General features: G+C 53.7%; 1 protein-coding gene across 9 annotated transcripts; it reads left to right on the plus strand.

Moving 5' to 3' along the window:
* Positions 1–971: 971 nt before the first annotated feature.
* Positions 972–27,346, plus strand: SEPTIN8 (septin 8). Of its 9 annotated transcripts, none has more exons than XM_070415014.1 (10): positions 972–1,227; positions 12,559–12,682; positions 13,702–13,897; positions 14,178–14,358; positions 15,504–15,665; positions 16,180–16,276; positions 16,464–16,632; positions 16,845–16,977; positions 17,089–17,279; positions 25,980–27,346. In XM_070415014.1, exons 1-10 carry the CDS (start codon positions 1,198–1,200, stop codon positions 26,143–26,145), a joined length of 1,449 nt encoding a protein of 482 aa, XP_070271115.1. In that variant the 5' UTR covers positions 972–1,197; the 3' UTR covers positions 26,146–27,346. The 9 variants fall into 9 exon arrangements, with proteins under 9 accessions (XP_070271115.1, XP_070271112.1, XP_070271114.1 ...); XM_070415011.1 differs by having other exon boundaries at positions 973–1,227; positions 14,172–14,358; XM_070415013.1 differs by having other exon boundaries at positions 973–1,227; positions 14,172–14,358; positions 25,983–27,346.
* Positions 27,347–27,859: the final 513 nt, after the last annotated feature.

Below are 27,859 nucleotides of genomic sequence, written 5' to 3' on the forward strand. Positions count from 1 at the left end.
GTCCAGATGTGGTCTTCGGGCATCTCCAGCCAGCACACGTTTCTGAATAGGAGGGCAGGCCAGTTGTTTCTCAGGAAGATATTGGGGAGCCAGGTGTGTGTGTGTGTGTGGTGTGTAGGGTGGATGAGGCCAGTGGAGGAACAGGAGGCAATGCTGGCCACATTCTCAAAGGCTGAACAGAAAAGCAGAGGGGAGAGAAAAGAAAAGGTGGGTTTCAGAGGATTGGGAGCTGGATGTCATAGGGATAGTCAGTGAAAAGGATCAGAGCCCCCTGACAACTTCCGCTTGGGCAGCGGTGTTAGCTTTCTGAGTTTTGGGCACGTTTTGGGTAGTGAGATTAGCAGCGAGAATGCATTGGGAGCTGCGGTCCTCTTTGTCCAGACTCCATTAAGACGTTGCCCTAAGCCCTTGGGGGCAGGTAGGGTGATGGTCGCTTGCCATCTGATGTCTTGACCATCGAGCTCGCCTTCTCTATTGCTCCAATCCCGGGCCTGAACTGCGCCTCCCGCGCATTCCCATTGCGCAAGGCGCTGAAGGCTGGAGCCTGGCCCAGGAAGGCCGCCGGGCCGGACGCGCGGGTCCCGCCCTGGGTCCCGCCCTGGCTTCGACCGGAGCATCAGGTGGGGGTCAGGGCACCGGCTTGAGAGGCGGAAGCGGCGCAGCCGGCGCACCGACACGCTGGCTGGTGTCCCAGTGCCTTTGCAGGCTCCGACGTGGTGAAGGCGGCTTGGTCGGGTAGACCCCTGGGGCGCACGCAGCACCCCACTCTCCTCCCACGGAACCGGCTTCCTAGGGCGCGGGCGCAGCACTCCCACGGGCTCGGCCCAGGGACACGCGGCAGGCCGGCGGGCACTGGCCCCCCAGCACTGCCCTCCCCGGCCCCCCAACTCGCAGACTACAAGTCCCAGCAGCCCGCGCAGCCGGCACCTCCCGCCTCGCCGCGGAGACCCCCGGCGTCCCAGCTGCAGGGCTCGGGCTGCGCTCTTGGCGGGGCCGGGCGGGGGGGGCCGGTCCCGCGGGCGGGGTGGGGGCGGCTCCGCTGCCTCTCGCCGCCGCCGCCGCCGAGGGGAGTTTCCAGGAAGTGGCCATATTGGATCCATTCAGCCGCAGCCGCCGGGCGGAGCGCGTCCCGCAGCCGGCTCGTCCCCGTCGCGGCCCGGCTGCTCTTCCCGCCCGCCCGCCCCTGCGGAGCTCGCCATGGCGGCCACGGACCTGGAGCGCTTCTCGGTGAGGCCGGGCTGGGCCGCGGTGCGCGCGGGGGCGCGGGGCGCGGGGCGCGGGGAGGGGCCGCCCTGCAGCTGCCGGGGCGCGAGCCGGGCTGTCAGCGCCGCGCGGCGGGCCTCGACGCCCCGCCGGCTTGGGGGCACCGGAACGGGCTCTCCGCAGCGTCAGCCGGGGGTCCTGGGGCGTCGGCGGGGGCTCCTCGCCAGGCAGCTGGCGGGGTCGCCCTGCTGGGGCACAGGAGAGGCAGGCCCCTTTCGCGGGAAGGAAGCCTGTACCCACCCGCCTAGCTCCGGCCAGGTGCGAGTGCAGACTGGGACCCGGAGGGCGGGAGGGGGGCTCCCCAATACTCCGCACCCCCGTGTGCCTCGGCATTTCTCTCTGCGCTGCTGGGGAGAATCTTGGCCTCGCAGGTGCTGTTGGATGGGCACCACCAGTGAGGATGAAGCCCTAGGGATGCCAGGGGGACCCCAAATGAGCTCAGGGCAGTGACAGGCCGGGTCCTGAAGACCCTGCGCCTGCTTTTCCTCCCCCCTCCACACCCCCACCCCACAACAAGCGACGGAATCCTGGGTGCGATTCCAGGCAGGATCGGGCTCAGTGGTCGGGTCTGAGGCAGCCGTTCCCCAGGAACTGGAGCGGTGCCAGACTTGGCCCAGTGGGTGTTTGTCTGGGCCCCAGTTCGGGTATGCTTTCTGCAGGACTCGGGGCTCCGCAGGGGGCTCTGGGCCTGAGCCTTCCAATGGCCAACTTCCTAAAGGTTTTTCTAATTCAGCGGGGGCAGGGGGACGGGGCCCTTATGGGGGTTGTGTCTGCATGTGCCCTGGTGTCTAAGGCTGGATCTGGGTGTGTCTGGGAGGCTGGGCTGTGACAGTGGAGGAAGCTGTGTCCTCTTGCCTGCCTGTGAGCTCTGGTGGCAGGAGCAGGGGGAGGGAGAGCCCTGGGCGGTTGGGGGGAGAGGGTAGGGGGAATGCTGAATATGTGACTGATAAGGAATCGGTCCTCGGGCTAAATAAGGGAGCCAGGACTTATGTAATTACGGCTATAAATACAGTCATCTGAATTTATCTATGTAAATTTTCCCTTTAACCTGAAAATACATTTGTTGGTCTACTTTGGAAATAGGCATAACTAAAGCAGGAGCTCTTGGTTTCGTAACTTCTAGACCGGGGTGTTTTGTTTCCACTGGAGAGAGGACTGTGTCAGTAAGTAAGTGTAGGTACAGGAGGAGAGAGTCAGAGGTTGGATAAATCCGGGATTCTCCTCACCTCTGCACTGCACATCAGAATTCATGTTCCCAAGGAGGGCAGTGCCTGGGTCCTAGCAGACCTGCGGGTTAGTGGGAGGCAGGAGACCTGGGAGTGTGTGAGTCTGTGTGCATTTTCTCTGCCCAGCTGACCAGAAAGTTATGTCTGAGGCTTGTCTGTCTGTGGCCAGAGGTTGCTCCAACAGTTGGTCTTGCAGGTGGGAGTGGTATGTAGAGTAACCAGAGTCGGACCACCTGACTTGCTGGCCATGTCGGGCAAGTTATTTAACCCCTCAGTGTTCTCATCTGAATAATAGGATGAAAATATTACGTCCCTCAGGGGGTTATTGTGAGGATCCAATGAGAGGATCCAGGTGAGGTGCTCAGAGCGATGTCTGGCACATGGTAAGACACAGTACATGAGAAATGATACCCAGAGCCCATGTGGGTGTGAGGACTGGCCCTGTGTAAGAAGGCAGAGAACGAGTTGGCTGTTATATGGCACCCTTCCGAGGGGCTCCCATCACTGCCTGTCCAGAGATCGTCCCCAGAGGCTGAGCTGAGAGGCCAGGCTGAAGGCCCTTTCCTTCAGATTCCTAGGTTTGCTCTCTGGGAGGAGTTTGGGTGTTACCCCCATGGTGAGCTGAGGCACCGAGAGGGACCTGGCTCTGGTGAGGGTGTACAGCCTGAGCTCTGGGGCCTGGGTGACTGTGCCAGGTTCAGCTGGCTGGCTGGATGCCATCCATGCCCTCTACACTCCGGGCCATCAGACTCCTGGGAGGACTTGGAGAGGGTTGAATTTGAGTGGAGACCTAGGGTGGGGTTTGGGCCTGAATTTAGGAGTCTGGACTCCATTTCACCTCTCCTGGCTTGTCGTCCTGGGAAAATAATTTCTTCCTTTATCTTGCTGTAAATGGGCACAACCCTACCGATATTCTTTAAAGAGTTCATTGAAGGTTAATTGCAGTCTATGGCGTGTTCAGAAATATGCTTAGGTGTCTCTCTAGCCCCAGGGTTGACTTTGGTGTTAAGCAGTGGCCATGAGGCTCTGATCTAATTGAGCTATGGCAGGTCTACACTGCCTTTCAGGCTGGCTCAGTGGTCAGATCAGCCCTGGAGGGCCGGGAACTCCTAACCTAGAGCTTAGATGAGCATGCAGAGTTGTACTTTGAGGTCAATGCATGCTGAGTTCCCGTTCCCCACATGGCGTGATGTAAACACCACAGGCTCTGCAGCCTTTACATGTTGGCTTGGTCCTGCTCAACCCTAGATCAGCCGTGGGTTACAGTCAATATCTCCTGGACTAGTGCGTCTGGGACAGCCATCAGAAGATTTCCGTTGCCTCTAGCCTTCCTTAGGCAATCAGATTTCTATCCACTCTTGCTCTGCTCCTCCTCCTCACTGGGTCCCAGTCCCAGGGCTTACCCTGTCTTGCCTTTGAGGGCCATCTCCTGTCAGAATCTCATGGGGCAGGGTTCCCACACTGTGGTGAGGGAGGCTTCAGGGCGGGGTTGGAAGGGTGGGAGGTGGGAGGTGGTGGTAGGGTAGGGGCAAGTAGAGATATGAGAGGGAGAGGGAAGAAGCCGCAGTATGGCAGCCTCACACCTGGCATTCCTCCCAGCCCGTCACTCCCCCCTCCCATCTCAGCTCTATCCCCAGCACCATCTGTCACTTCCTTTTGTCACCCCTGTAATCTTGACACTTCCCCAAGAAGCAGACTATCTAGGGAGTGCCTATTCCCTCCCTGAAGCTAGAGCTGGTGGGAAGGGACAGTGGGAGGTAGCCCTCTCACCCACATGGAACTCTGTCACAGAGTGGTATCTCCTTGTCCTGTAAAAATGGCCAGTTACCTTGCTGAGCTGTCCCAAAGGAGAAATGAGAGCTGAGCAAGAGACGTCTGTGTAGCTCTCAGTGCCTGATGGTGTTGAGGGGTCATACGTGAGCCCCACCTTCCCCTGGGAGGTGGGTCTGTCCTGCCCTCCCTCCCTCATGGGCATGGTGCCATGCTATGGATGCTCATGTTAGTAAGTTCTGCCTGGGATCTTGACAGGTCAGAGTAGGGAGGCTGGTGGGAGGCATTTGTGATCCAAAGGAGCACATGACAAGGAACCAACCAGGCTAGGAACAGGGAGGGTAGCAAGAAGGAGACTGATCACAATGCCAAGGCGATGGGAGAATGGATTGAGGCTGGGAACGCAGGACCTGAGTTTTGTCAAAAGTTGAATGGCGGGGAGGGCACTGGATGCTTTGTGTCCATCACCTCGTTGATACCAGCAGCCTGTAGTTGGTAAGGATGCAGACTGGTCATTGACAAGTTTGGGACTGAGACCCAAGCCCGGCACTGGTATCCCTTGAGATGGCAGAGAGGGTGGGCCCCTCTGAGTTTTGAGCCCTAAGGGTGGGCTAGGTGAAGGTGCCTATTTGGGGCAGTACCTACCATGAATGCCTCTGTGGCTTGAGTCCAGCTACTGGAAGCAAGTAGCTGCAGGATGACAGAGCAAAGGGCCTGAGGGCTGGCTGGCCTCCGTGTGTCCCTTGTAGCCAGTTCAGCCTTCCTGCCTCTGTGCTGCTAGCTAGGGAACAGGATCCCCAGGCATGGCCCCCAGGGCATGAGCTTTGCCAGCAACCAGATGTGGAGCTGTGCAGGGAGGAGAGAGACACATCTGCCTGGGGAAAGGATGCCTCCCAAGGTCAGCATGCCCTTGTGATAGACCTGGGGTGTTTTTTGCTGGAGCCATGTGCTTCCTCATGGCTTGTGTGAGGAACCATGGCTGGGAAGAGGTCGTGGAACACAGCGCAAGGGGCATCTTCACTGTAACATCAGTTGCCCTGGGTGGTCTTGGGCCAAATTAGATCTTCTCTTCCTAAAAACATATGGCTTCCGGGTGGTCCTTGGTCCCTATCCTGGAGGCCTCATTAGAGGGACAGAACCAGGGGAGAAGGGAATAAAGGCCTATTTCAGATTTCAGGAAGTGGCTACTCTGTGAGGGGTCTCCTGGGCTTAGGGCACCTGGAGCCTAGGGTTCAGGAGGGGCTGTGGACATGGACCCAAGTGCACTTATTAGACCAGACTGTGGGGCCTGGGTGTTAGTCTGACACCCTGTCTGGTGTGGGGTGAATGGGGCAAGCGATGGAGAAGTATAGCAGTGCTGACCCGAGCTGCCGCTGGCCCGTATTGGTGCCCATGCCTTCCTCTGTCCCCTCCCAGCACCAGCATCCATCCTGGGGCTGGAGGGGTCAGGGTCACCTTTGCTGCCCCATTCCCCTTTCCAAGGGTGGGATCCCATTCACGGTGGAGCACAGGTGCCCCCGTCCAGCAATGTCCAGACCACTGTGGCTTTCCCTGCTGCAAGGCCTTGAGGGCTGCCACTGGAGTCCCTGAGCCAGGTGGGAAAGTATGATTGCCTGGGGTTCCAGTACCTTCCAAGGCCCAAAGCACCCCCCACCCCACCCCCCACACCCCCCGCCCGCCCTCCAGTTCCCTGGTGGGATGGATCCCTCCCTCTCAGGCCACACAGCAAAGCCCAGGAATGTGAGTGTGTCCTTGGCCTGGAGTGGGGTGGGTGGACCCAGAAACCAATAACTGTGCTCTTGGCATCTTAGAAACCTGATTTTGAAATGAAAAAATGTGAAACAAGCCACCCCAAATTACTAAGCGGCAGCCCTGGCTGTCTGTGTTGGCGCCATGAAGGTTGATCCCTACTCCTGTCTTCTCCCCAGCTTTCTGTTGACATTTTGGTTCCCAGGTGGCCTCTTGCTTTGGGACAGGTATATCCTGCCTCTGTTCTTCTTTCCTGGGCCAGGTTAGCAGCGTTTTCACCCTGACTCCTCCCACCTATATCCCTTTGGTTGTTTCCCGTAACCTTTGACCTCAGCTTAGTGGCTTGCTGTGGAATCCTGGGATCAGAGCCTAAGCTTTTCCTGGGAAAATTCCTAGGATTCCTATCAGACTCAAGGACAGTTGTGCTGTGACCATGGGTTCTGGCCAGAGGCCTCTGCTCTGGCTATTTACGGCCCAGGCTGCTAAGAGTAGCTAGAGTGGGGGGTCGGTGGTTTGTGCCAGAAACATGAGTGGAGAAGCTCCCAGTGGCATAGTGACTCCTGGGTCCATTGCATGACTTAATAGCTCTCCTGGGGAGTGGACTTCCTGCCTGCCTGGCAGGGTGCTCAGGCCAGTGGGTGCCAAGCATGGGAGCCTGGGGGATGGGGGTGGAGAGGGGACAAGTGTCGGAAGTCCAAGGCACCAGAGAAGAAACCTCTGTGGAAGGCCTGGGCTAGGGGCTGCTCTTTGTCCTGGATTCAGGAGCCAAGTACACTTATGGTGCGGTAGCACCTCTTCTCCCACCCCAACAACCAATCTAGTTTGAGAGGTTTGATCTTCGAGGTATTTATTCGCTCACAGCTTCCTTGATCCTGTCAGTTCAGACATTCAGCAGATTTCCAGTTCCTTCTGCGTAAAAACCTGTTTTTGTGTGGGCAAGCTGTGAGACATGGCTTCTCCCCGAATTCTACTTCTCTTCTTGGTACAAGAGGCAGCTTCTCTCGCTGGTGATTCGGGCTGCTCCCGAGGCCCAGACAGAGCATTTCCTGGTTAGGAAAAGGATGTCCTAGTTATCCATTGGGCTGCAGAACAAAATGCCATTCTCCACTTTGTTCTGGACGGCCGGGCATGGAGGAACGCAGCTGGCCCGGGCAGTTATTATTTTGGTTGTTGTCTTTGATGTGCCAAAGAAATGATGACATAGAAGCCTGGAGCCTGGCGCGGGAGCCAAAAGCTTGTGAGTGATTAGAGAGGGGATAATGGCCCAGTGGGGTTTCTCACTGTGTGCATGGAGCCCGGTGCTGCCAGCTCTCTGTCCTGGAGCTTTGCGGAGACAGTTGGAGCCCCCTGAGCCAGCACCCCAGGGAGCTGGGTGTGTGAAAGTGGCAGAAGCAGCTGGCACCGCCTCTCCTTGGAGCCACGTTCAGTTGTCCAGCCCAAAGGCTCCTCCCGTGGAGCAGTCTCCTGTGGGTCTCCATGCCCCACACAGGGAGACGGAGTATATTGTCCCTCCCTACGAGACCCCGGGTAGAAGAGGTTGCAGACTGTCAGGCCATGGGCCAGGTACAACCCCCAGACATGTTGTGTTGTGCCCTCCTGGTATTCTCAATTTGTATTAGTTTTCAACTAATTTAAAAATTAGAGGGGGAGGGAGCAGCTGGGGAGAGGTTAATGGGGGGGAAAGGAGACTTATGTAATACTTTAAACAATAAAGAATTTAAATAAATACAAAAAGGAAACTATAATAAAATAAAATAAAAATTAGAGGTTCCACTTAAAAATCTAGATTTCTGGCCCTAACCGGTTTGGCTCAGTGGATAGAGCCTTGGCCTGTGGACTGAAGGGCCCCAGGTTCTATTCCGGTCAAGGGCGGCATGTACCTTGGTTGCAGGCACATCCCCAGTAGGGGGTGTGCAGGAGGCAGCTGATCGCTGTTTCTTATCGATGTTTCTCTCTCATCGATGTTTCTAGCTCTCTATCCCTCTCCCTTCCTCTCTGTAAAAAATTAATAAAATATATTTTTAAAAAACAACTAAGAAGGCCTAAAAGTCATATTAGTGTTTTTTTTTAAAAAAAAATCTAGATTTCTGGATTCTCATGAAAAATTGGAAGATATGGCAATACAAGGTCTGCATTCCCACATTTGGCTGGAATCGCAGAATCATGGCCGGTGTGGACTGAGCAGAGGCTCTGCTGTTCCCCACCGTTCCCACCTCTCCCTGGCGGACCCCACACTCTGCTATGTCAGCGTGGAGTTATGTGGCTGGAGGTGTGGGTCCATTCAGATCCTGGCTGCACCTTTCTGAGCAGTGTGGTCTTGGGAAAATTGCTTAATCTCTTGGTGGCTCAATGGTCTCATCTGTACCATGGTGATAATATTGCAGCCTACCTCACCGGGCCGATGTGTGGACTAAAAGATTAGAGTCATGCATGGTAAGCACTCGATAACTGTTAGCTGATGTTGTTTTTACTATACGGGTCCCTTTCACCCATTTACATTACCTGTGTGGCCTCTATAGCCTTTTGAGTTTAGACCGAATTAGATTGGGCCTCTGAGGTCAAGAATCTGCTGTCCCCATCTTTTCATTGGCAGCCATCCTGGTGTTTGGCACACGGCAGATGTGCCTAGTGCGCGTGTGTTGAGTGACTGAATGAATGAGTTGGGAGAGTCAGTATCGCAGAGTGGTTTGTGGCAAGGGCTTGGCTGCTCTCACAGCCCTGCTCTGCCCTGACTAGTTCTCCGGTTTCTGTGTACCTCAGTTTCCTTACCTATAAATGGGGATAGTAAGTGTTTGCCACACAGGATGGAATGGACTGTGTAGGAGACACAAGTGGTCCTCAGCGAGGTGGTGGTGTCATCATTTGATGTTTCTTCTTTTGGTTGTAAACCCTGAGGCGTTTTACTTTTCACACTCTGCACCCCCGCCCCACCCTCCGCCATTCAAAGAGTTTCCTTTGGAGACTGTAGCAGTCAAGATGCTTTCAGTTGCAAGACATAGATAGCCCTACTCAGCTAGCTTAAGCAGTAAAGGGGAGATATGGCCAGGGGTCAAGGGACATGCCCACAGGGAGGGCAGACACTGGCTCTCTCCTCTGGGATTTTCTTGAATCTGCCATCCTCTGAGTGGGCTTCAGCTTTAGGCTAGCTCCTCTAGTGGTCACAAGATGGTCATGAACTTGGGTCATGTGCCTGTTCCTGAACCAATTGTAGAATTATGCTGATTAGCTCAGGACTATTAGGCCCCACCCCCATAGTTGGAACTGTGGTCTTACCTGCCAGAGTGCAGGGCTGATAGCCAGGTAGCCAGTGGGGGACATGAAGGTTCTTTCTGAGTTGTGCCAGCTGAGATGTGCCAGTGACGCATTGGAAGCTGCTGGCTCCTCCTAGACTGGGATCCCACAAAGGTCAGCAGAGACACCTGGGGTGTCAGAACAAGCGGGGCACCTTGGATCAGATGTTATTGATGCCAAATATAGGATCAGGGAGGTTGGCATTAGTGACTTAGTAGAGCAGGGAGGTCAGATCGATCTTCTGAAACCAGGGATTAGCACTCTGTCTCCGTCAGGGCCAGTGGCCATTCTTCTGTGTGTGTGTGTGTGTGTGTGTGTGTGTGTGTGTGTGTGTACATGCAGGCTCTGGAGATTGGCACTCCCATGGTCCCTGAGGCTCCTGGGCAGGCATTGATTGCCCCAGGGCTGTGGGCCCTGGAGTGACAGGTTGCAGCCGGGACAAGTTAGGTATGAAGACCTCCCTGCACTCCACATGCGTCCCCAGAGGGAACCACGCTATGTGAGTGAAGACAGGCAGGCTTGCTGAGCGTGGAGAGATGGCTCATGTGGTAACAACCCCCCTGCTTTTAGCATCTGGAGCCTGGAACTGTAAGAATGTGGGGACACCCAGGAACAGGGTGGCCTCTGATTCTGTGCAGGTAGGTACTCTGCCCCGGAGTGTATGCGCACACCTGTGGTTCCCAGACAAATGACCGGGAGTTTTGGCGGCAGACTATAGGATGTTGGATTGCATCCTGATTGTGTCACCCTTGGAATGAAAGGATGAATAAATACTGCAAGCACAGCACGCCTTCAGTCTCATCTGAAAAGAAAAAAAGCTCTAGACCAACTGTTCTGTCCTCCATTCGACCCTCAGGCTGCCACGAGCAGGTAGGACAGAGACTAGATAGTGCAGCTCGGTGTGAGGTGAGCAGACAGCCCTGATGTTGTAGCGGTTGAGGACGGCGTTGTCTAGTTTATAAATGGTCGGGTTGTCTAGCATGCTGGGCATAGTGGGGGGAAAAATGGAAAACATGACTCCCCCGGCCTGCAGCCAAGTTCAAGGAGTTTATTGAAGAGATGGAGAACCAGGATGCATTAACGACAACAGAAAAAGGACAGCTAACAGTGCAAGGAAATGGTGTCACTGCCAAGTGAGGGGTCAGGAATGTAAGTTCTTAGGGGCCAGGTCAGAGCACGTGCCAGGGAAAAGGTAGAGTGAACTCTGGAGCCTAGGGAAGGGGCCGAGTTTGGAAAGTGAACTCAGAGGTAACCAGCTGGGCGGAACTGAGCTCATGAGAAAGGCTTCAGACTGTGTGAAGGGCCGGAATGCCACGCCAGGGGGTTTGGTCCTGACCCAGCAGATCCCCTGCTCCATTTACTGTATTTGATGTGGGCACTAGTGATGGGAACCTGCCTTTGGGGCCTCTTTGTTGGGTTATGTTTGGGGACCTGGGCTTGAGTGGGGAGGTTGTGACATGGTCACTGGGGACAGGGGATAGGGAAAAGGGTCAGCTACAAGAATAGAGGCTAGTTGAGAAAGGGTCATTGGAGAGAGCAGGTTTAGGGGTAACCCTGACTTTTAGAGAGAACAGTATAACTGCCCAGAGGGGGCCACATGGGGTTTGGGCTGGCAACACACACACTTGGGAGTCATCGATGCCGGGCTACAGTGACTTAGCTGGGGTGGGATTGGGGGGGTGGGGGGGGACATAATTAGTGGAGAAGAGAAGGTTGGGTGTGAATGCCAGGGGGCTCTGGAGGGCTTCAGGCTGAGGCAACAGGTAGGGCTGCAGAGAGGTCAGGGAGAGCTCAGGTGCTGGGGCCACCCCTCTGCGGGAGGGCAGGGAGCCAGGGCCCCTCTGCCACTGTGCCTGTATCTGCAGTGCATAAGGGCTGCCATTGTCCTAATCAGTAGCGCCTGGGGCTGCTTTCAGTTGGGCCTGCTTCCTCCCCTCTAGTGTTGTGGGCAGGATGGCAGGATGGCAGGATGAGACTCAGACCCACTGCCCTTTCCTGTCTTGTCCTTTCTAGCGGGCAGTCAGCTCAGGGCGGCTGGGAATGGAGGAGGCGTGTTTCTGCCCAACATGGAGCTGTCTGGGGCCTGCCCTCCAGAGGGGCCAAACCCCGGAAGGCTGAGCCTGGGAATTTCCCCTCGGAAGACAGCATTTTACCCCCATTCCCAGGGTAGCCATGCAAATTGGAGTCTGACCTTGACTCTCTGCTTTGGGTTGTGGTGGTTTCTTTTTATAGTGCTGTGGGCCTGCTCTTGTGGCCCCAGGCTACTTGGGACCTGCTGCCTGCCTCTCTGCTAAGGCCAGGTCTCCACATTCTCATCCGAATCCTTTCCTCAACAACCAGGGGTGAGGTGCGGGGAGAGGGTGGCATGAACCAGAGCCTGAGGTCCCTAGAGAACCCCACTGAGGCAAGAGGAGGAGGCCTCAGGGTCATGATGCCTTGGAGGCTGGCTCTGAGATCCAATGGTGGGTCCGAGTGAGCACCAGCCCCTTTGGCAGGGCCCATGTGTGCATTCCACACTTGGGTGTATCAGAAACAAGGGGTGTACATAGAGGTCCCTACATGGAGCTTGAGTGAGGGTTAGAGCCAGACCTGCCTCTGCTTTAGTCCTACTTGAGTAGGAGGGTCTAGAACAGCGGTTTTTAACCTGTGGGTCGCGACCCCTTTGGGGGTCGAACGACCCTTTCACAGGGGTCGCCTAAGACCATCGGAAAACACATATAATTACATATTGTTTTTGTGATAATCACTATGCTTTAATTATGTTCAATTTGTAACAATGAAATTGGGGGTCACCACAACATGAGGAACTGTATTAAAGGGTAGCGGCATTAAAAAGGTTGAGAACCGCTGGTCCAGAAGGTCTGGGAGGGGACCCCAAGAACATAATACTCTTCAGGCTTGGCCTCTTAAAATCTTTATTTAAGATTCAGGGACCTTCTGGGGCCTTCTTCTGGGCAGATGGATGGGTGAGCCCTCAGAGGCAGTCGCTAGGAGATGCCCCAGGCCCCAGCATCCCTTGCCAGCCCAGGTGGAGCAGAGCCATGGGTTTAAGGGCCTTTTCTGAGATGGATTCAGGGGCCTTGAGGCCCCTTGGGCTCCCTCTGTGGGAACCGGGCCTGGAATCGGAGCTCTGGTGTACTTGCGTTGTGTCCTGAGATTTGCTGAGAATTCAGACAGGGGTTCTGACTCAGGTTTATCCTCACCCAACTTGTCCCCACTTCCCCAGTGGGCTCACGGCCTCGCTCTGTTTCTCTCTCAGCAGAACGCAGAGCCAGAGCCCCGGAGCCTCTCCCTGGGCGGCCATGTGGGCTTCGACAGCCTCCCCGACCAGCTGGTCAGCAAGTCGGTCACGCAGGGCTTCAGCTTCAACATCCTCTGTGTGGGTAAGTGTATCATGGCCTGGCCAGGGGGCAGCCTCAGACAGAGGGCAGACGAGGGCCTTCTGGGAGATGGGCACTGCTGCCCTGGCCATCTGTTGAGCTGCAAGGGGGCCTCCCAGGCAGAGTCACACTTTGGGGGTTCGGAATGAGGTTTTGGTTGGTGCCTCTGCCAGGATCAAGGACAGAGTTGGAGCCCAGGCCTGACTCAGAGTTGCCTCGAAGAGTAAACAGGATTGGGCATGTGAAGGTGCTTTGTAAACGGAGTATTTATCAGAGATTTAGGTGGTTTGTTTACTTAAAACACATTGACTTGTTCCCACTGTGTGTCTAGGACTCCATGGCGAACAAGACTGTCCCCCATCCTAGCATCATGCACTATGAGCTCCCACACACCTCTGAACAAGTACAGCCCCAAACTGGGAGGCTCTGGGAGAGGCCACGCAGCTCCGGGCATGGGAACTCCCAGAGGCACAAAGAGCTCGGCCAGATCACGGGTGCCTAAGCCTTAGCATCTGCCGGGCTGCGGGTGCCCCTTGGGAAGCAACTTTCCTCAACCCCACTTACAGCCAACGGTGCGGGGGCCGCCCACCCAGAGCAGCCGGGCCAAGTCTCCTTGGGCTTCAGACCCAGGCCCTGCTGGCCCAGGACCATCCTGGCTCTGGAAGGGATGGCATGCAGAGCAGGTGATTGGGTCCCCTCGAGGCCAGCAAAGGTCAGTGTCCAGCAGCGTCACAGCTGCTTGGCTCTGCCTCTCCCCCTCCCTGAGGAAACATCTTACATTCTGCACAGCCACATGTCATGTCCACGTCAGCCTATGACTCTTCCTTCCACACATTATTTCTGAGGCCACGGAGAAGGGATGGTTCCTGGGGACAGGGTCAGTGAGGGATGCAGTGGGAGCCCAGCCCCTTTCTCTTCTGTGGAGGCTGAGGATGCCTGAGCCCCACCCAGCCTAGCCAACAGCCAGGGGCAGCCCCAGTTCCCGCCTCTGACATCCCTTCCCCTCCACCGCCCACTCCCAGGGGAGACCGGCATCGGCAAGTCCACACTGATGAACACGCTCTTCAACACGACCTTCGAGACTGAGGAAGCCAGTCACCACGAGGAATGTGTGCGCCTGCGGCCCCAGACCTACGACCTCCAAGAGAGCAACGTGCACCTCAAGCTGACCATCGTGGATGCTGTGGGCTTCGGGGATCAGATCAATAAGGATGAGAGGCAAGAGGCGGGAAGGGCGGCTCCCCCAACCTCATCCCCTGTCCCACCCTTGTTGGCCGTGGTTCTAACCCTCTGCCTTAGCGCTCCTCACTGCCATCCGTCCCCATATGAATAACCAAGCCCCACACTCCATGGGGGCCAGGGGAGGGCCTGTCGGGGAATCGCTGAAGTCCTGAGGACCCTTTAAGAATCAGGAGAAGGGGTCCAGACCGAGATCCAAGCCCCCGCGGTGAGGCTCAGCTGCCTGCCTCCTAGGTGATGGAGCTGTCTGTAGTTACAGGCCCATCGTCGACTACATCGATGCGCAGTTTGAAAATTATCTGCAAGAGGAGCTGAAGATCCGCCGCTCGCTCTTCGACTACCATGACACGAGGATCCACGTATGCCTCTACTTCATCACGCCCACCGGCCACTCCCTCAAGTCCCTGGATCTGGTGACCATGAAGAAACTAGACAGCAAGGTGCGCTTCACCACTGGCCCCCTGCCCCGCCTCCCCAACTTGTTCCATGGGCTCCACAGTCCTCCGCTGGGGTTGGGTGTGCTGGCTGCAGTGTGACTGTCCATTACTGTCACCAGGGGCTCTGCTGTTTGGAGGCCTGCAGAAGATAGCCCCCTTGACTCGGTCCTCTCTCTTTTCTCTTTGTCCCTACTCCTCTGGTGGGTACACCCTGCTTTGGGTTTTTTCTCCAGAGCTCTGTCCCCCGGGTCTGGCCCTCAGCCCCTTCCTTCCAGCTGAATTCCTTTATTTTTTTAATTTAAATTCTTTATTGTTGAAAGTATTACATATGTCTCCTTTTCCCCCCATTGACCTCTCCCCATCTGCTCCTGCCCCCCAGCACAGGCCCTCACTCCCCTAGTGTTTGTGTCCATTGGTTATGCTTATATGCCGGCTGAATTCTTATTCTCAGCCTGCTGGCTCCTGGCCTCCTCTCCCTCCTCGACCCTCTGACCCTCTCCCCAGAGCATCCCAATTCTCTGCTCATTTCCTCTCTCTCAATTCCTAGTTCCTCTGTTCCCTTCACTTCCCCTGTCTTTCCTGCCATGCATTTCCCTTGGGTCTCCTGAGCCCACTCGGGAGAGGAGAGTTAAGGCCCAGAATTGAGTAAGGACTAAGAGGGCAGCTTCATGGGGACGATGGGAAGGGCCTGGGGCCCTAGAAGGCGTGCACTGTCAGCAACATGACTGCCCTCCCATCTCAGGAGTTCATTTTCACTGTGAAAACGGGATAACCATAGCCCTCGAGATTTTGAGGCCTTCCTGTGGCTACTGCTGATGGGTCATCTTACCTGCTTAGGTGGGAGCTCAGCCCTCCACCGCTACTTGTATCATGTCCCAGGCCCGTTAAGACCTTCAGAGAACTCTGGGTCAAAGCTGAGTATGCCCAGGAGATTAATTTGGGGGTGGGTTTGGGGGAATAGGGGCTCTAAGAAGTGCTGCTACAACCCATCAGTATGGCCCCAGGTGGCTGGGTGCAGGCTGGGCCTCCCCATGGAGCAGCTCTATCTCTCTTGCTTCCTGCCCTCTGCCCAGGGTTGTGGCCTGGGCAGGGCTGTCCACAGTCGGGGAATAACTAACATGCTGCCCCCTCTCGCCTGATCCTGGCAGGTGAACATTATTCCCATCATCGCCAAGGCTGACACCATCTCCAAGAGTGAGCTCCACAAGTTCAAGATCAAGATCATGGGCGAGTTGGTCAGCAATGGGGTCCAGATCTACCAGTTTCCCACTGATGACGAGGCAGTTGCAGAGATTAATGCAGTCATGAATGTGAGTGTTGGGCAAGGGCCTCAGGACTGTGGGGCCAGAGGGCCTGCAGGCAGCACAGATCTCGGACACAGCCCTGGGGGACTTCTTCCCCAGGATTTCAGCCTCTCCTTCTCCAGGAGAGATGGGTGGGCATCTGGGAGCTGGCCGAGTCCTGTGTCCTGTGGACAAGGGACGGGAGGAGTTGGGTATTGGGCTGGTACTGGGGCTTCCCCAGAGTTGAGTTTCACAAGATACGGAGTCAGGGTGGGGACCTGAAACCTGTAGGAGTGAGCAGGCAGGATGCCAGGGCTGGGAACTTAAGGAAGAGCAAGGCCCACAGTCCTCTGAGGGAGCTTCTAATGGCCCCTGGGGAGCCCAAGGGCTGAAAGAACACCCTAGAACACGAGGAAGGAGGTTTGTGGGTTTAGCCCGGTCCCTTGTTTGGAGGTCCCAGGATACTTATAAAAAAGATAGCCGGAAAGTGAGCATCTGGCCAGACCGTGTTCAGCTCACATGTCCTTGGGCCCCTTTCCAGGCACACCTGCCCTTCGCTGTGGTGGGCAGCACCGAGGAGGTGAAGGTGGGGAACAAGCTGGTCCGAGCACGGCAGTACCCGTGGGGAGTGGTGCAGGGTGAGTGCTGGGGGGGAGAGCACATCCCCAGCTGGGGGCCCAAACAGTCCCCTGTCCTGCTTGCTGCCTGTAGCCCCCGTCCTGTGCTCTCCCTGTGCCCCCCTGTTGCCTGTCCTGCCTCTGGAGTCTGCTGCTGTCCTGTGCCCGTCCGTGTGCCAGCCTGACGCCGTGTGCCCTCTGCTTGCAGTGGAGAACGAGAATCACTGTGACTTTGTGAAGCTGCGGGAGATGCTGATCCGGGTGAACATGGAGGACCTCCGCGAGCAGACCCACAGTCGGCACTACGAGCTCTACCGGCGCTGCAAGTTGGAGGAGATGGGCTTCCAGGACAGCGATGGAGACAGCCACCCCTTCAGGTGACGTCCTGAACACAGCGAACCTGTCTTCGCAGCCTCAGCCACACTTGCCGTGCTGGCATCTGCTTCTGGGGTCTTGTGAGCCAGGGAGTGAGGCTGTCGGGATCCTGCATCCTCTTGCCCCCAGCGCTCACATGATTCGGCTTCTCGGGCTCTGCCGCCCCACCCCGCTATAATCCCACCCTGGGTCTCTTTTCTCTGGGTCTCCACAGCCTGCAGGAAACATACGAGGCCAAAAGGAAGGAGTTCCTGAGTGAGCTGCAGAGGAAGGAGGAGGAGATGAGGCAGATGTTCGTCAACAAAGTGAAGGAGACAGAGCTGGAGCTGAAGGAAAAGGAAAGGGAGGTGAGTGTTGGGCTGGGGTTCTGGGGGCGAGGCCGGGCCTGGCTGGGTGGCCGAAGGGGCCTGGCACCTTCCCGGCCCACATGGAAGCCCGACTCCCCGCTTCTGCTCCAGCTCCACGAGAAGTTTGAGCACCTCAAGCGGGTCCACCAGGAGGAGAAACGCAAGGTGGAGGAAAAGCGCCGGGAGCTGGAGGAGGAGACCAACGCCTTCAACCGCAGGAAGGCCGCCGTGGAGGCCCTGCAGTCTCAGGCCTTGCACACCACCTTGCAGCAGCCCCTGAGGAAGGACAAGGACAAGAAGAAGTAGGTGTGGGCCCCCTGCGCTGCCCTGGCTCTCGCTCTCTCCTGGGCTCTCACCCTGTCCCTCCCTCGGCTCCTTCACGCTGACTTTCATTCTCACTCACTCTTGCTTGTTTTACCATTTTCCTCTCATTTTCACTTGCCCTTTCACCTCCTTCTTGCTCACCTTTCTTTTTCACTAGTGATCTTGATATCTCAAGATATCAGGTATTTGTGCACTCTTGCACACATGTCTCTCTTTCTCTCTCCCTCCCTCCTCTCATTTTCCTGCAGCCTCCACAGAGCTGGGGGTGGTAAGTCTGGGCCGCACAGGCAGGGAGTGGCCCCGGAGAGTGTGGAGGGGTCTCAGAGCAGGTCTTTCAGGCCAGAAGACAGGGCCTGGGAAGGTCAGCATTTCCCGACAGATTCCAAAAGCTCCTGTGGTTTCTGCTTGGACAGCTGTGGTGCTTCCCCCTTCCCCCACCCTGTCCCTGAGGCAGTGGACGTGGGATCCCTGTTGGCTGGCAGGTGGTGACTGAGAACAGCGGAGACTTGATCCCAACCAGCACTGACCCCCTGAACCCCATGATCACTTCCTGGCTGAAGGAAGGACAGCAGCTCCCGGGTGGGGAAGGGGCCGTCCCTCAAGTAGAGGCTGGAGGTATTTCTCCTGAGAATAGACTCAGGAGAGAAGAAGGGGGGATGGCAAGGAGACTTTCCCCAGCCTCCAGGAGTCAGTCAACAGGTTGGCCAGGTGCAGGCATCTCGGAGTCCCCTTTCCTTGGTATTTTTTTCATAGGCTGTTTCCGCCCTTTCAGCTGGAGTCCAGATGCCCTGGCTCCTGGGGATCTCCCTCCCCCACTCACTTCACTCAGTGCCCCCCACCACATTACACTGTGGGGATCTTGCCCATCCCTGCACCTCCCAGCCCCTGGCCTGTGTCAGGCACCTTCCTTCCTTGCCATCCTAGGAACTAAGCAGGTAGCCTGTTTCCCCCTGAAATGTTTGGGGATGTGTGTACCAGGCCCTTCCTTTCTTGGTGGCAGTGGAGCCCCATGATGAAGGCCATGCAGTGCATAGCTGTATTACATTCCCCAAAACACACCCCCATGAACACACAGACATGTACGTGCACACTATCTTCCTCTCCTGCCTCATCACATACACAGGCTCAGGCACATACCTGCCAACACACCCCGTCCCCAGACACGCATGCACAGAAGCACAGACACATCTAAGGAAATGAAACTGGGAGAGTTTCTCCCTGGGGGACACGAGGGGGACAAAGCCAGGCATTTAGGAATTGGGTGCTAGTTCTCATTCCTAAGGCCTGCTCTCTGCATTGGAACGGACCCTCCTCTGTTCCGTCGGCTCCCCCATCCTGCTGACTGCTGGGATTAATGAGCCCCTGCCTGGCCCCAGGGAGCACACAGCCCCACACTCCCCTCAGCCATATGGATTTCCCCTCTGCTTGGCTTTTGCTTGCAGCCCTCATTCCCTGTCCAGCTCTGGGCTTGGTGGGTGTGGGGGCTCTGTTAATTGGAATCTGTGTGGATTATAAACTAGTGGCTCAGAAATCTGTTTTTTCCTGGAAGGGGGTACACAGGTCTATGACTCAGGTGCTGACACCCAAAGTGACTTTGTCCCGTTCCCCGCCAGCGTGGCCCAGGCCATAGAGAAAAGTCAGGCAGAGTCCCCCTAGAAAATAAGCGATGGAGAAACCACTCAGAAACGAAGACAAGGACCTGTGGCCAGGTCAGGGTCTGAGGACCAGTGAGTGGGCGGCAGGCTGCCTGCATGGGCACCGGCACAGCTCTCAGGGTGGGGGCTGGACACTGGTGCCAGGTCTCCTTGCTTATCCCGTGTGGCCTGGGCCTGAAAAACAGGTCTTTTCTGTTTACTGGACATGCCAGAAAGCTTCAGTCAGTTTGGCCTCTGGGAGAGAGAGCTCTCCTCCCAGGCTGGCCTTGTGGAGGCCAGGAGTGGTATAGGTGGGGTGGCTGGGAGCACCCTTCCCTCCCGCCCTGGTCAGGGGAGCGGGGTGAGTCAGGAGTGCCTTTGTGGGGGAGCGAGGGGGCAGTTATGACCATTTAGTTAAATGGCTTTGATTGGTTGTATTTATTCTTTAAATTTTAATCCATATTTTGCAAAATTATTTCCCAATCAGATCTTGACCCTCAGCCTGGGACTACACAAACTGAAGCGAATTCTCTGCTTTACTCGTGACAAATGCCAAACTGACTGCCCTTTCCCAGTGTCCATCTGGCTGTCTTTTGGTTCTGTTTGATTTGGTCGTCTGCGTATCTTTTAATGTGTCTGTTTTTGTTCTGTTTGTTTTATTTTTATTTTTCAGTTAACGCACGCACAGACTTACATGTCAAGAGCGGACTTTAGACTTTCATGTGTTAAGTTGCTTGAGTTACACCTTGTGACCCTTCTCCCATAACATGGTGTGAGGACGGACTGGGAGCCGGTACAGACTCCAGTGTTTACAGCCTTGCTCTGTCCCCACCCCCGCCCCAGGCTATGCCGGGCCGGACAGGCCACCCCCCTCTCTATGCAAACATGACAAAGCCATACGAATGCTGGAATCCCAAACTGACGAGGCTTATTTTTTTCAGAGCCAGTGGCTGGTCTTCCATTTACAGTGTCACTATTCCTTGACGGAGCAGTTATGTGCCGCTCTAGCGAAGGCCCCCCACCGGCGATGCTCGGCCTAATTGTTCAGCGTCAAGATTGGTGCCTTAGGTGTGGCCGTGTGGTGTGGTATACATGCTGCAAAAATTTGCCCGATTCACTTTGTTTTAATTTTTCTAACCTAGAGTTTAATTTCAATAACAACTTTTAAAACACTTCTAAATTTTTATTTTGTCACAAGCGTAAAGACAAATAATACCCTCTCCCCTTATTTTCATACGTAACACAGATACCCCGATTTTTAAAGACTAAAAACATCTCAGCCTTTTTTTTGTAAAAGTATCCCTATCATATATAGGGAGAGATGGTAATAAACATCCTGTAATGACAGTGTTTGGAATTTCTTTACGGATGAAAGCGGAACATGAACAAGACCACGTCCGGAGTTTTCACTGTGAATGTAAATGGAACAGCAGCCCCAAGCCCTTGTCTGTGCCCCTGAGGTGCTACCTGTAAACAGGGACCAACTCGGTGTGTGTTAAGTGTTCTTTATTCGGACTAAGACTCCCAAACCAGTCCTGCGTGTTCCTAAGGCCCAAAGTACTCAGCCGGGAAGAGGTTTTTATCTCAAGGTCCTTCTTTCCTTTTTTCCTGGCTGAGTCACAGGGCAAAAGATGAAGGTGTCTGATGTCTGTGGACAATTTAAGAAAAAAAACTACCAGCAAAGAGCTTTTCCCTTTCAGCTGCATTCTTAAGGGGGTTGTTTTAAGAAAGTACTAGCATCATTGATTCTTCTATGTTCCTGTTGGTTGGCAAGCCACCCAGAGGGTCAGGGTTGACAATATGGCTGATAAAATGGGAGACAAGAAATGAATGAAAGGAGGGAAGGATTCTGTTGGATGTTGATGAAGCACTGTGCTGGGCACAGGCTCCAGAGTAACACGCAGCCCACCTCTCGAGGACATCACAGCCTAGTGCACCCCCGGGCTGGAGGCTTCGGCAGCCGTGCTGATTGATTTGGGGTTGATAGTTTGTTTTTCATGTCCTCTTCCTCCCCCCGAACCTCCCCCATTGCCTGCTTTATTGATTTGCAGGACCATGTCTTGGCTTCCTCCTGCCCTTCTGAGATGGTGCTCCCTTCAGAGTGGGGAGGAGGGGTGAGCTGCCTGTGTCCACTGAGGCATGGCCAGAAAAAGGCAGCCTCTGCACCTGAGGGGCTCCACTTGCCAGGAGCAGAGCAGGTGTTATTGATGCTCAAAGTGAAAGTTCTCCCAGTGTTTCGCCATGACCACGGTGGATCCAGATTTTGAAGGGGTAGAAACCTGAACTATTGGAGAAGCCTTCTTCAAGAAGAAGCACATGAATACACAATTAGGCACGGAGCCTTGAGGACTGGGCTTCATTAGCCTCTCAGGACATCCACCTCTGGTTGTGATCATGTGGGCATCCAAACAGGCACAATCAGCATATCTAAGGCAGATGTGGCTTGTCTTTAGAGCCATTATGTGAAAGTATAACTTGGGCAGAAGTATGACCTGAAGATATAGCCGCTGTCAGCTAATGTATTTCTGAGGATGAGGCTTGATGACCCAGTGGGTTCACTGGTTTTATAAGAAATGAGGACTCCTGGTTCATGCGCCCATTTGGGGACTCGAGTGGGCAGATTCTGCTACCCATCCACCATGGCCGGCGGGCCACTCCCGGGGCACGCTGGAAGGCCAGATGGTGGCTGGTTCCAATTGCACTTTCTGGGGTCTGAGCTGCCTCCACAGGTTTCATTAGCTTTGGCGAACCTCACTACACTTCTTTCCCTGCGCTGTTTGTGTTTGGAATTTTGTCATCATTAGCTGAGACCAAATTAATCCTTGGTGCACAAGGTGAGTTTAAAACTTGCCATTATTTAACTGGCTACCCCTCGTGGAATGTGGCCCCTGCCTGCAGAGTCTGTTTCCCCCTCCTTTTGTTTCTCAGTATCATTGATTGGCATTATTTGGGATGTCAGTGGGATCATGCTGGCATTTGTCTTTCAAGAATCAAGTTGGTTTGGGGTAGAATCACCATATAATTTATTGTCCAAACTGAGAGGTGAAAGTGAGTGAAAGGAGATGCTGTTAATTATTCCAGCTCAACAGGCATAAGCCAGAACTATCTCAGGCAAACCGGGAAGTATGGTCACCCCAGTTATGGGGAACTGGAGCCTAGGTGGTTTGTAATGGTGCAGACGGACTGCATGGATGTTTTCATGCCTCTGTGTGGGCTCCCTGTTAAGTGGGGCTCATATTACTAGATAAGGGGCCTGAGGGAAGTGTGGCTTGCTAGTCTGTTACGTTAACATGCTTTTCTAAAAACGCTCCCCTTGTCAATTCATTTACTCCTTCATTCATTGACTGTTTTTGTTCCTTTCCATTCACTTTGTACTTGTTTTCTCCCCCCATTAAATTTTGCATTTATTTTGAGTTTTTTTGTGGTGTCTTTTTTGGGCAGTAGCTTTTCTGATTTAACAAGTTTTCTAGCCTATTAATCTGCTACCACTGTGGTAAAATACAGCTTGTCTTTTCTGTGAACTTTGTGGGGTGGATCAGCTTCTATAGGAATTACAGGGATTATGCAGGACACGAAGAAGGCAAAGCCTGCCCTTGAAGAGTTTCCACCCTTGTGGAAGAGGCTTGACATGGGACCGCTAACACCTGAATTCTTATTGTGTGCCAGGCGCTGCTCCCAAGTGCAGTACATGCATTAATCCCTCTAAACTTACAATTTTATGACTAAGTACCATTTCCCCCATTTCATACCTAGGCACAGAGAGGCTAATTAATTACCCAAGGTCACACAGCTAGTAACTTGGAGGTATTGGGATTGGAATATTGGTAACCTATACCCTTAATTCGTGAGCTGTAGCTGCTCTTTGGCAACCTTATGAATGCTGGGAGAACAGTGGAAATGCAGCCAGTATGAAAGTGTTCAGTCTGAGTGTGGGTGGATGGGCCTGAGATGGTTTTGTAGAGGTGGGATGCTGTGGTAGGCAGGCAAATAGTTGGTTAAGGAAGGTAGTCTTGTGGTTGAAGGAAGTGATGACAAGCGCATGGGTCCATTTGTTGAGTTTTCTCTGTTGGGCACTAGACTAATCTCTGTGAAGACCAGAATGAGTAGGTTGGGACTGAAGTCTGGGGAACTGAAAGCCCAGCAGGGAGACTGGTATGCAGACACCCCTAATGAAGGTACAGCTCAACTCTACCCCCGGGGAGGCAAGGAGCAGGGAGGAAAGTCTTCACCAAGATTTGAATGACAGATTCTCCTGGAACCAGGGGAGAAGGGCCTTGTTGGTAAAGGGGACAGCATTGTACAACTCGGCTCACCCATTAGAGGGAAGAAATATTTGGCCAAGTTTAAGATAGGTACATGATGCCCACCAACCCTTAGCCCATCTGAGCCTTCTCCCCTCTCCATTTTCTGCAGCCACAGTCCTGTGTTGGGGGGAAAAAGGAAGATGGATTGTGTCCATATTTCTCCCACCACAATGATCCCCAATCTCTGATCTGAGGTGGAATATGAGTTCCAAATCGAGAGAGAGAGAGAAGGAAATGTTAGAGGAGAGTAGGATGGGACCCCAGCTCAATATTGAATAGCATCAAAAAAAATTTTTTTAACTTACAAATGATACTTAGGCAATACAGAAGTTTGCTTCCCCAAAGAACAGGAATTTTATTTACAGAAAGATGGAGCCACAAGGCTGTCCTTTAGCCCAATACTGGGCTTCACAGATTTACCTTATCTTTTTAAATTCAGAGTTGGATTTGCTCTGGGGACTCAGCTTACATCCAGAGCTACCCATCTAAGAGGTCCAGATACCTCCCACCAGTTCCCCAAAGTCAAAGGTAGCCTGAGCTGGTGTGGGTGCTCAGGATGAGCCCCACCCCACCCACTGCAGTTCCCACTGACAGTGGAGAGAAGGAGGCAGAGGACAGTCCTGGCCACTGATGAGAGCTGTGGCCATGAGCTACATGCTGCTCCTGGCATCTCCATCTGTGCTGAGGACAATTATTGATGGGGCCCAGGAGATGGTATTCCAACTGTGCCTGACTCTAGCAAGTCTAAGTGCATGGTACCCACTATATGTAAAATATTCAGACAGGGTTGCAAGGACTTAAAGTTTATTTTAACAAAAGCTCCAACAAGCAAATTTTTTTCAAGAAAAGGTCAGGATCAGTACTGACTACAGTGCAGACAACTATTATAGAATATCTGGGCCTTGACCACTTTGCACCCAGTAGCAGGTCATACACCCCATGGCTTAGCACATTTACAAAAACTGTTCACATTGGAAAGACTTCACAAACCACCTCTAAATGTGTGGCTCAGTCATTCACATCCCAACACTACTTACACAGCTCCAGCTGGCATCTCTGCCAGCTGGACTCCACTGCTTAAAAAATGGCTCTATAGTGTCCCAGCTTCAGAGAGGCAGCTGGCGTCTCCCTCACAGCCATGCTAATCACCTCCTCCTCCTCCTCTTCCTCCTTCCGGAAGCACTGTGGTTGGAGCAGGCTCGGCCTCAGAACCTGCTCATCTCAACAAAAGCTCTTGGAGCTGCACCTCCCATCACAGGGGTCACACCTTGAAATATTCTTCAGCATAAAAATTTCTCTAGTTATGCCGATCAACGACGTTGCTTAAGAGTAAGGGAAAATATTCTTAAAGCTTGATCAAATTATCGTACATTAAACAAAGCGTACTTTATGATACAGTCCTTGTGAAGAGAAGACATAAGTCATGGCCAAATCAGGGTAATTGTATCTGGAGGGACTGTCCTGTTTTTGCAGTGGCAGGCAGGCTGGCTGGGGCTTGAGGTGCTGCACATGTGCTTGCTATGAGCCTGGGAGGCCGGAAGGACCTGGCCACCTCTGGGGGGTAGAGCAGCAGAACCTGGTCAGTCAAAACCAGCCTGGCACTAAAACAAAAAACACACAAAACAAAACAAACAAACAAAAAAACAACCAGCCCGGCCCTTCAGCCCTGAGCAAGGCCTTCCCCTGGCTTCATACTCCAGCTCGCTTGGGGCTGATACCAGCCCTTGCTGGGGAAGGAAAACCAAGCTGCGGCATAAGCGCTCATTCATTCTCCCTGGGAAAAGGTCCAGGGGAAAGAAGGGAGCAGGGCCCTTATCTCTAGTGACCCCAACCTTTTTTCCGCTTTATTTTCTTCTAAGGACCCAGGAATTTTTTTCTTAGTTGTTCTTCTAGGACTTTTTCCCTTTCTTGTTATAAAATCCATACAGCCAAGAATTCAGAGGAGGCCAAAAAAGGAGAGGTTGCCATTACGCTCTGAAGGGCACTGGGGTAGGAGCGCAGGCTGGCAGGTGGAAGAAAAAGTAGTTTGTGCAGGAGGAGGACTAAACACTTGTCAGCTGCAGTGGACAAACTGCTCAATGCCGACCTGTAATTAAAACAGTGGTCATCTTGGTGCGGAACCACTTTACATTCTAAGGAATGAGCAGTGAGCGTCCAGATGTTAGCATGGAGCAATTTCAGAAAGGGGTCCAATCACAAAACATAAGCACATTAACCTTATCACCTCAGGGACACCCATCTCCAACCCCAGTAAAACTGTCATGAGTCTAACTATGCATTCCACCCTACTCTGTCCATCCTGAGAGATTCTGACCGCCCCCCCTCCCCGCCCCCAATGCCTGGGATCATAGATTCATAGATGGTGAGAGGTCTGAAATGTACACTCCTCAGTATTAAGCTCTGGGTTGCTTCCTTCTGAACTGGACACCACGGCCCCCCCCCCTCCTCTTGGCTATAAGGGCTGCCACCGAGATAAAGCTTTTCTCACCGTCAGGGAAATCCACCAACGGGCCCAGTGAGGAGAACGTGTATCCCATACCCAAGTCCAGAGGGCATGCCAAGTGCGGAGAGCCTCGCCCTGCGGCAGACCCTTCCCAGAGTCATCGTGGCCAGAGCATCTTGGGCCGAGGGCCAAGCAGGGCCATGGGTCCCCTTTCGGAGACAGAGCGTGGCAGCTCAGGGAACAAAACTGAGAGCTTGGTCTGGGGGCAAAGTTGATGTCTACCTGTGCTTTCTTTAGCAGATCAGAGATAGGAGCACACCAGTCGGGCATGAGCCTCTCCAACTCTAAGGTGATGATGACCAAGGCCAGTGTGGAGCCCTTGAACTGCAGCAGTTGGTGGCCCGCCATGCAGTGCTGCAGCTGCTTGGTCAGGGACGCGACGTGGAGGGAAGGATTCCTCTGAGGCAGCAGCTCCACCACGCGGGGCCAGCCCACGACCACCAGGGCGTGGAACTGGAGATTGTGGGCGGGGCCAGCCCACGACCACCAGGGCGTGGAACTGGAGATTGTGGTTTTTAATGTTAGAACAGAAAACCCCATACTTTTCATATATCAATGACCAAAAGTGCAAACAACTTAAATTTTCATCAGGGAGCATCAGATGTTGCCCAGTCCCTTTCACTTCCATCCATGGCCCCACAAGGGGCTCGAGGCTTCATGCCCATTCTGTGGTCAAGCTGAGTTTCAACCTTGGAGAGAAAAGGCAGTCTGCTTTCTCACTTGGCCTTAAGAGGCCCGAAGTACCCAGATAACAATGTTTCAATGCTGAAAAGTAGCAGGAAAGTTACTTGTATCTGCCTGATAGGAGAAGAAACTGCAACTTGGCAACAGTGGCCGGTTTTCATAATGAAACAGCCCTTGGTGATATAATCTTCATGCCTCATAACAAACCAAAACCCCATGACATTTCCACACTGCATAATTTTGCCTTACTAACAGAATCATATCCTTGAAGATGACCATCATTCCCTAACTAACACAAATACCGACTAATATGATATTTTTAAGTGCCAGATCAATATGGTCTAAAGCCTCAATAAGGATTGTGTGTAGGTGAATCAAGACAGCTAAGTGAATGTGTGTAAAGTGTAACAAGAGCAGACAGCTTTTTATGTACAGTATTCATAGAATGGAAAGTTAAATATTTTTGCAATGTGTATTTAAGAGAAACTCACCATAATAGTGCCGTCTAAAACTCTTTGTAAAGTTACTCTAATGTCCTTTAGAAGTGGAAGTCTGGTGGAACTGTGTTGGATTTAAGATACATTTTCACTGCTCCATATGTCATGAGCCTTGTGGGCCACCTTTTTGTGGTGCATGTGCAAGGACGTGTGCACGCGTGTGCTTGGCCGTCCTTTGTTGTGAGCTGTTCCAAAGGCACAGATGAGTCTAGGGTAGACTCTGCAAACTCCCTGTACTCACTATGTTCAAGAAGTCCAGCGGCGTCCCAATACAGAGATCCCAGTGCAGTTTGTCCAAAATAGCCAGCTCCATCCTTAGCACCTCACTCGGGGTATAGTCAGAGCCGCAGTACTTGATGAAGTCCTTTATGCGTGGAATTAACTGTAAAAAGACAATAAAGAGGCCAAAGCCCTGTAACACGTCATGGTAGCTTTTGTTTTCTTATCCATGGGGCTGGACATCCGTGAGCCTAATAGAATTGTCTTCAAGTGACCTGACAGAAACTACTTCTGAGGGAAAACCCAACCCAGATCTAGGTTGTCAAGTCCCTCTGTAGCTGTTACAATGTGTAGTGAATATCACATGGTCACCCTCTGCAAACAGCTTTTGAGTCCCACCTGCACTTCAGCTCACACCCAAAGGTGCTTTGGAGACAGGGGCTATGCCATCTTCTCTGTTCAGCGGTAGGAACTCACCCAAAGCTCTCCAGGGCCTGTTCCTGAGCCCTACCAGGATTGCCTGTGGTAGAGAGAGAAAGTAGGCTTTTGAGTTCCGTGGTCTGCAGCAGACAGCCTCGGTTTTGGCAACACCATAGCTGCAAACATATTCCCCGTAGCCTTGTTTTAAGGCAGTTCAGTTTTGGAAAGACTTTGATTCCCCCCCTCCCCCCCCGGACTAATAAGGCTTGTCTCTAAGTAAACATTCAAGTACCAAGT

This window comes from Myotis yumanensis, unplaced genomic scaffold, assembly GCF_028538775.1.
Source record: "Myotis yumanensis isolate MYYU_CA2020_CCGP unplaced genomic scaffold, mMyoYum1.0.hap1 SCAF_5, whole genome shotgun sequence".
Classification (NCBI taxonomy): Eukaryota; Metazoa; Chordata; class Mammalia; order Chiroptera; family Vespertilionidae; genus Myotis; species Myotis yumanensis.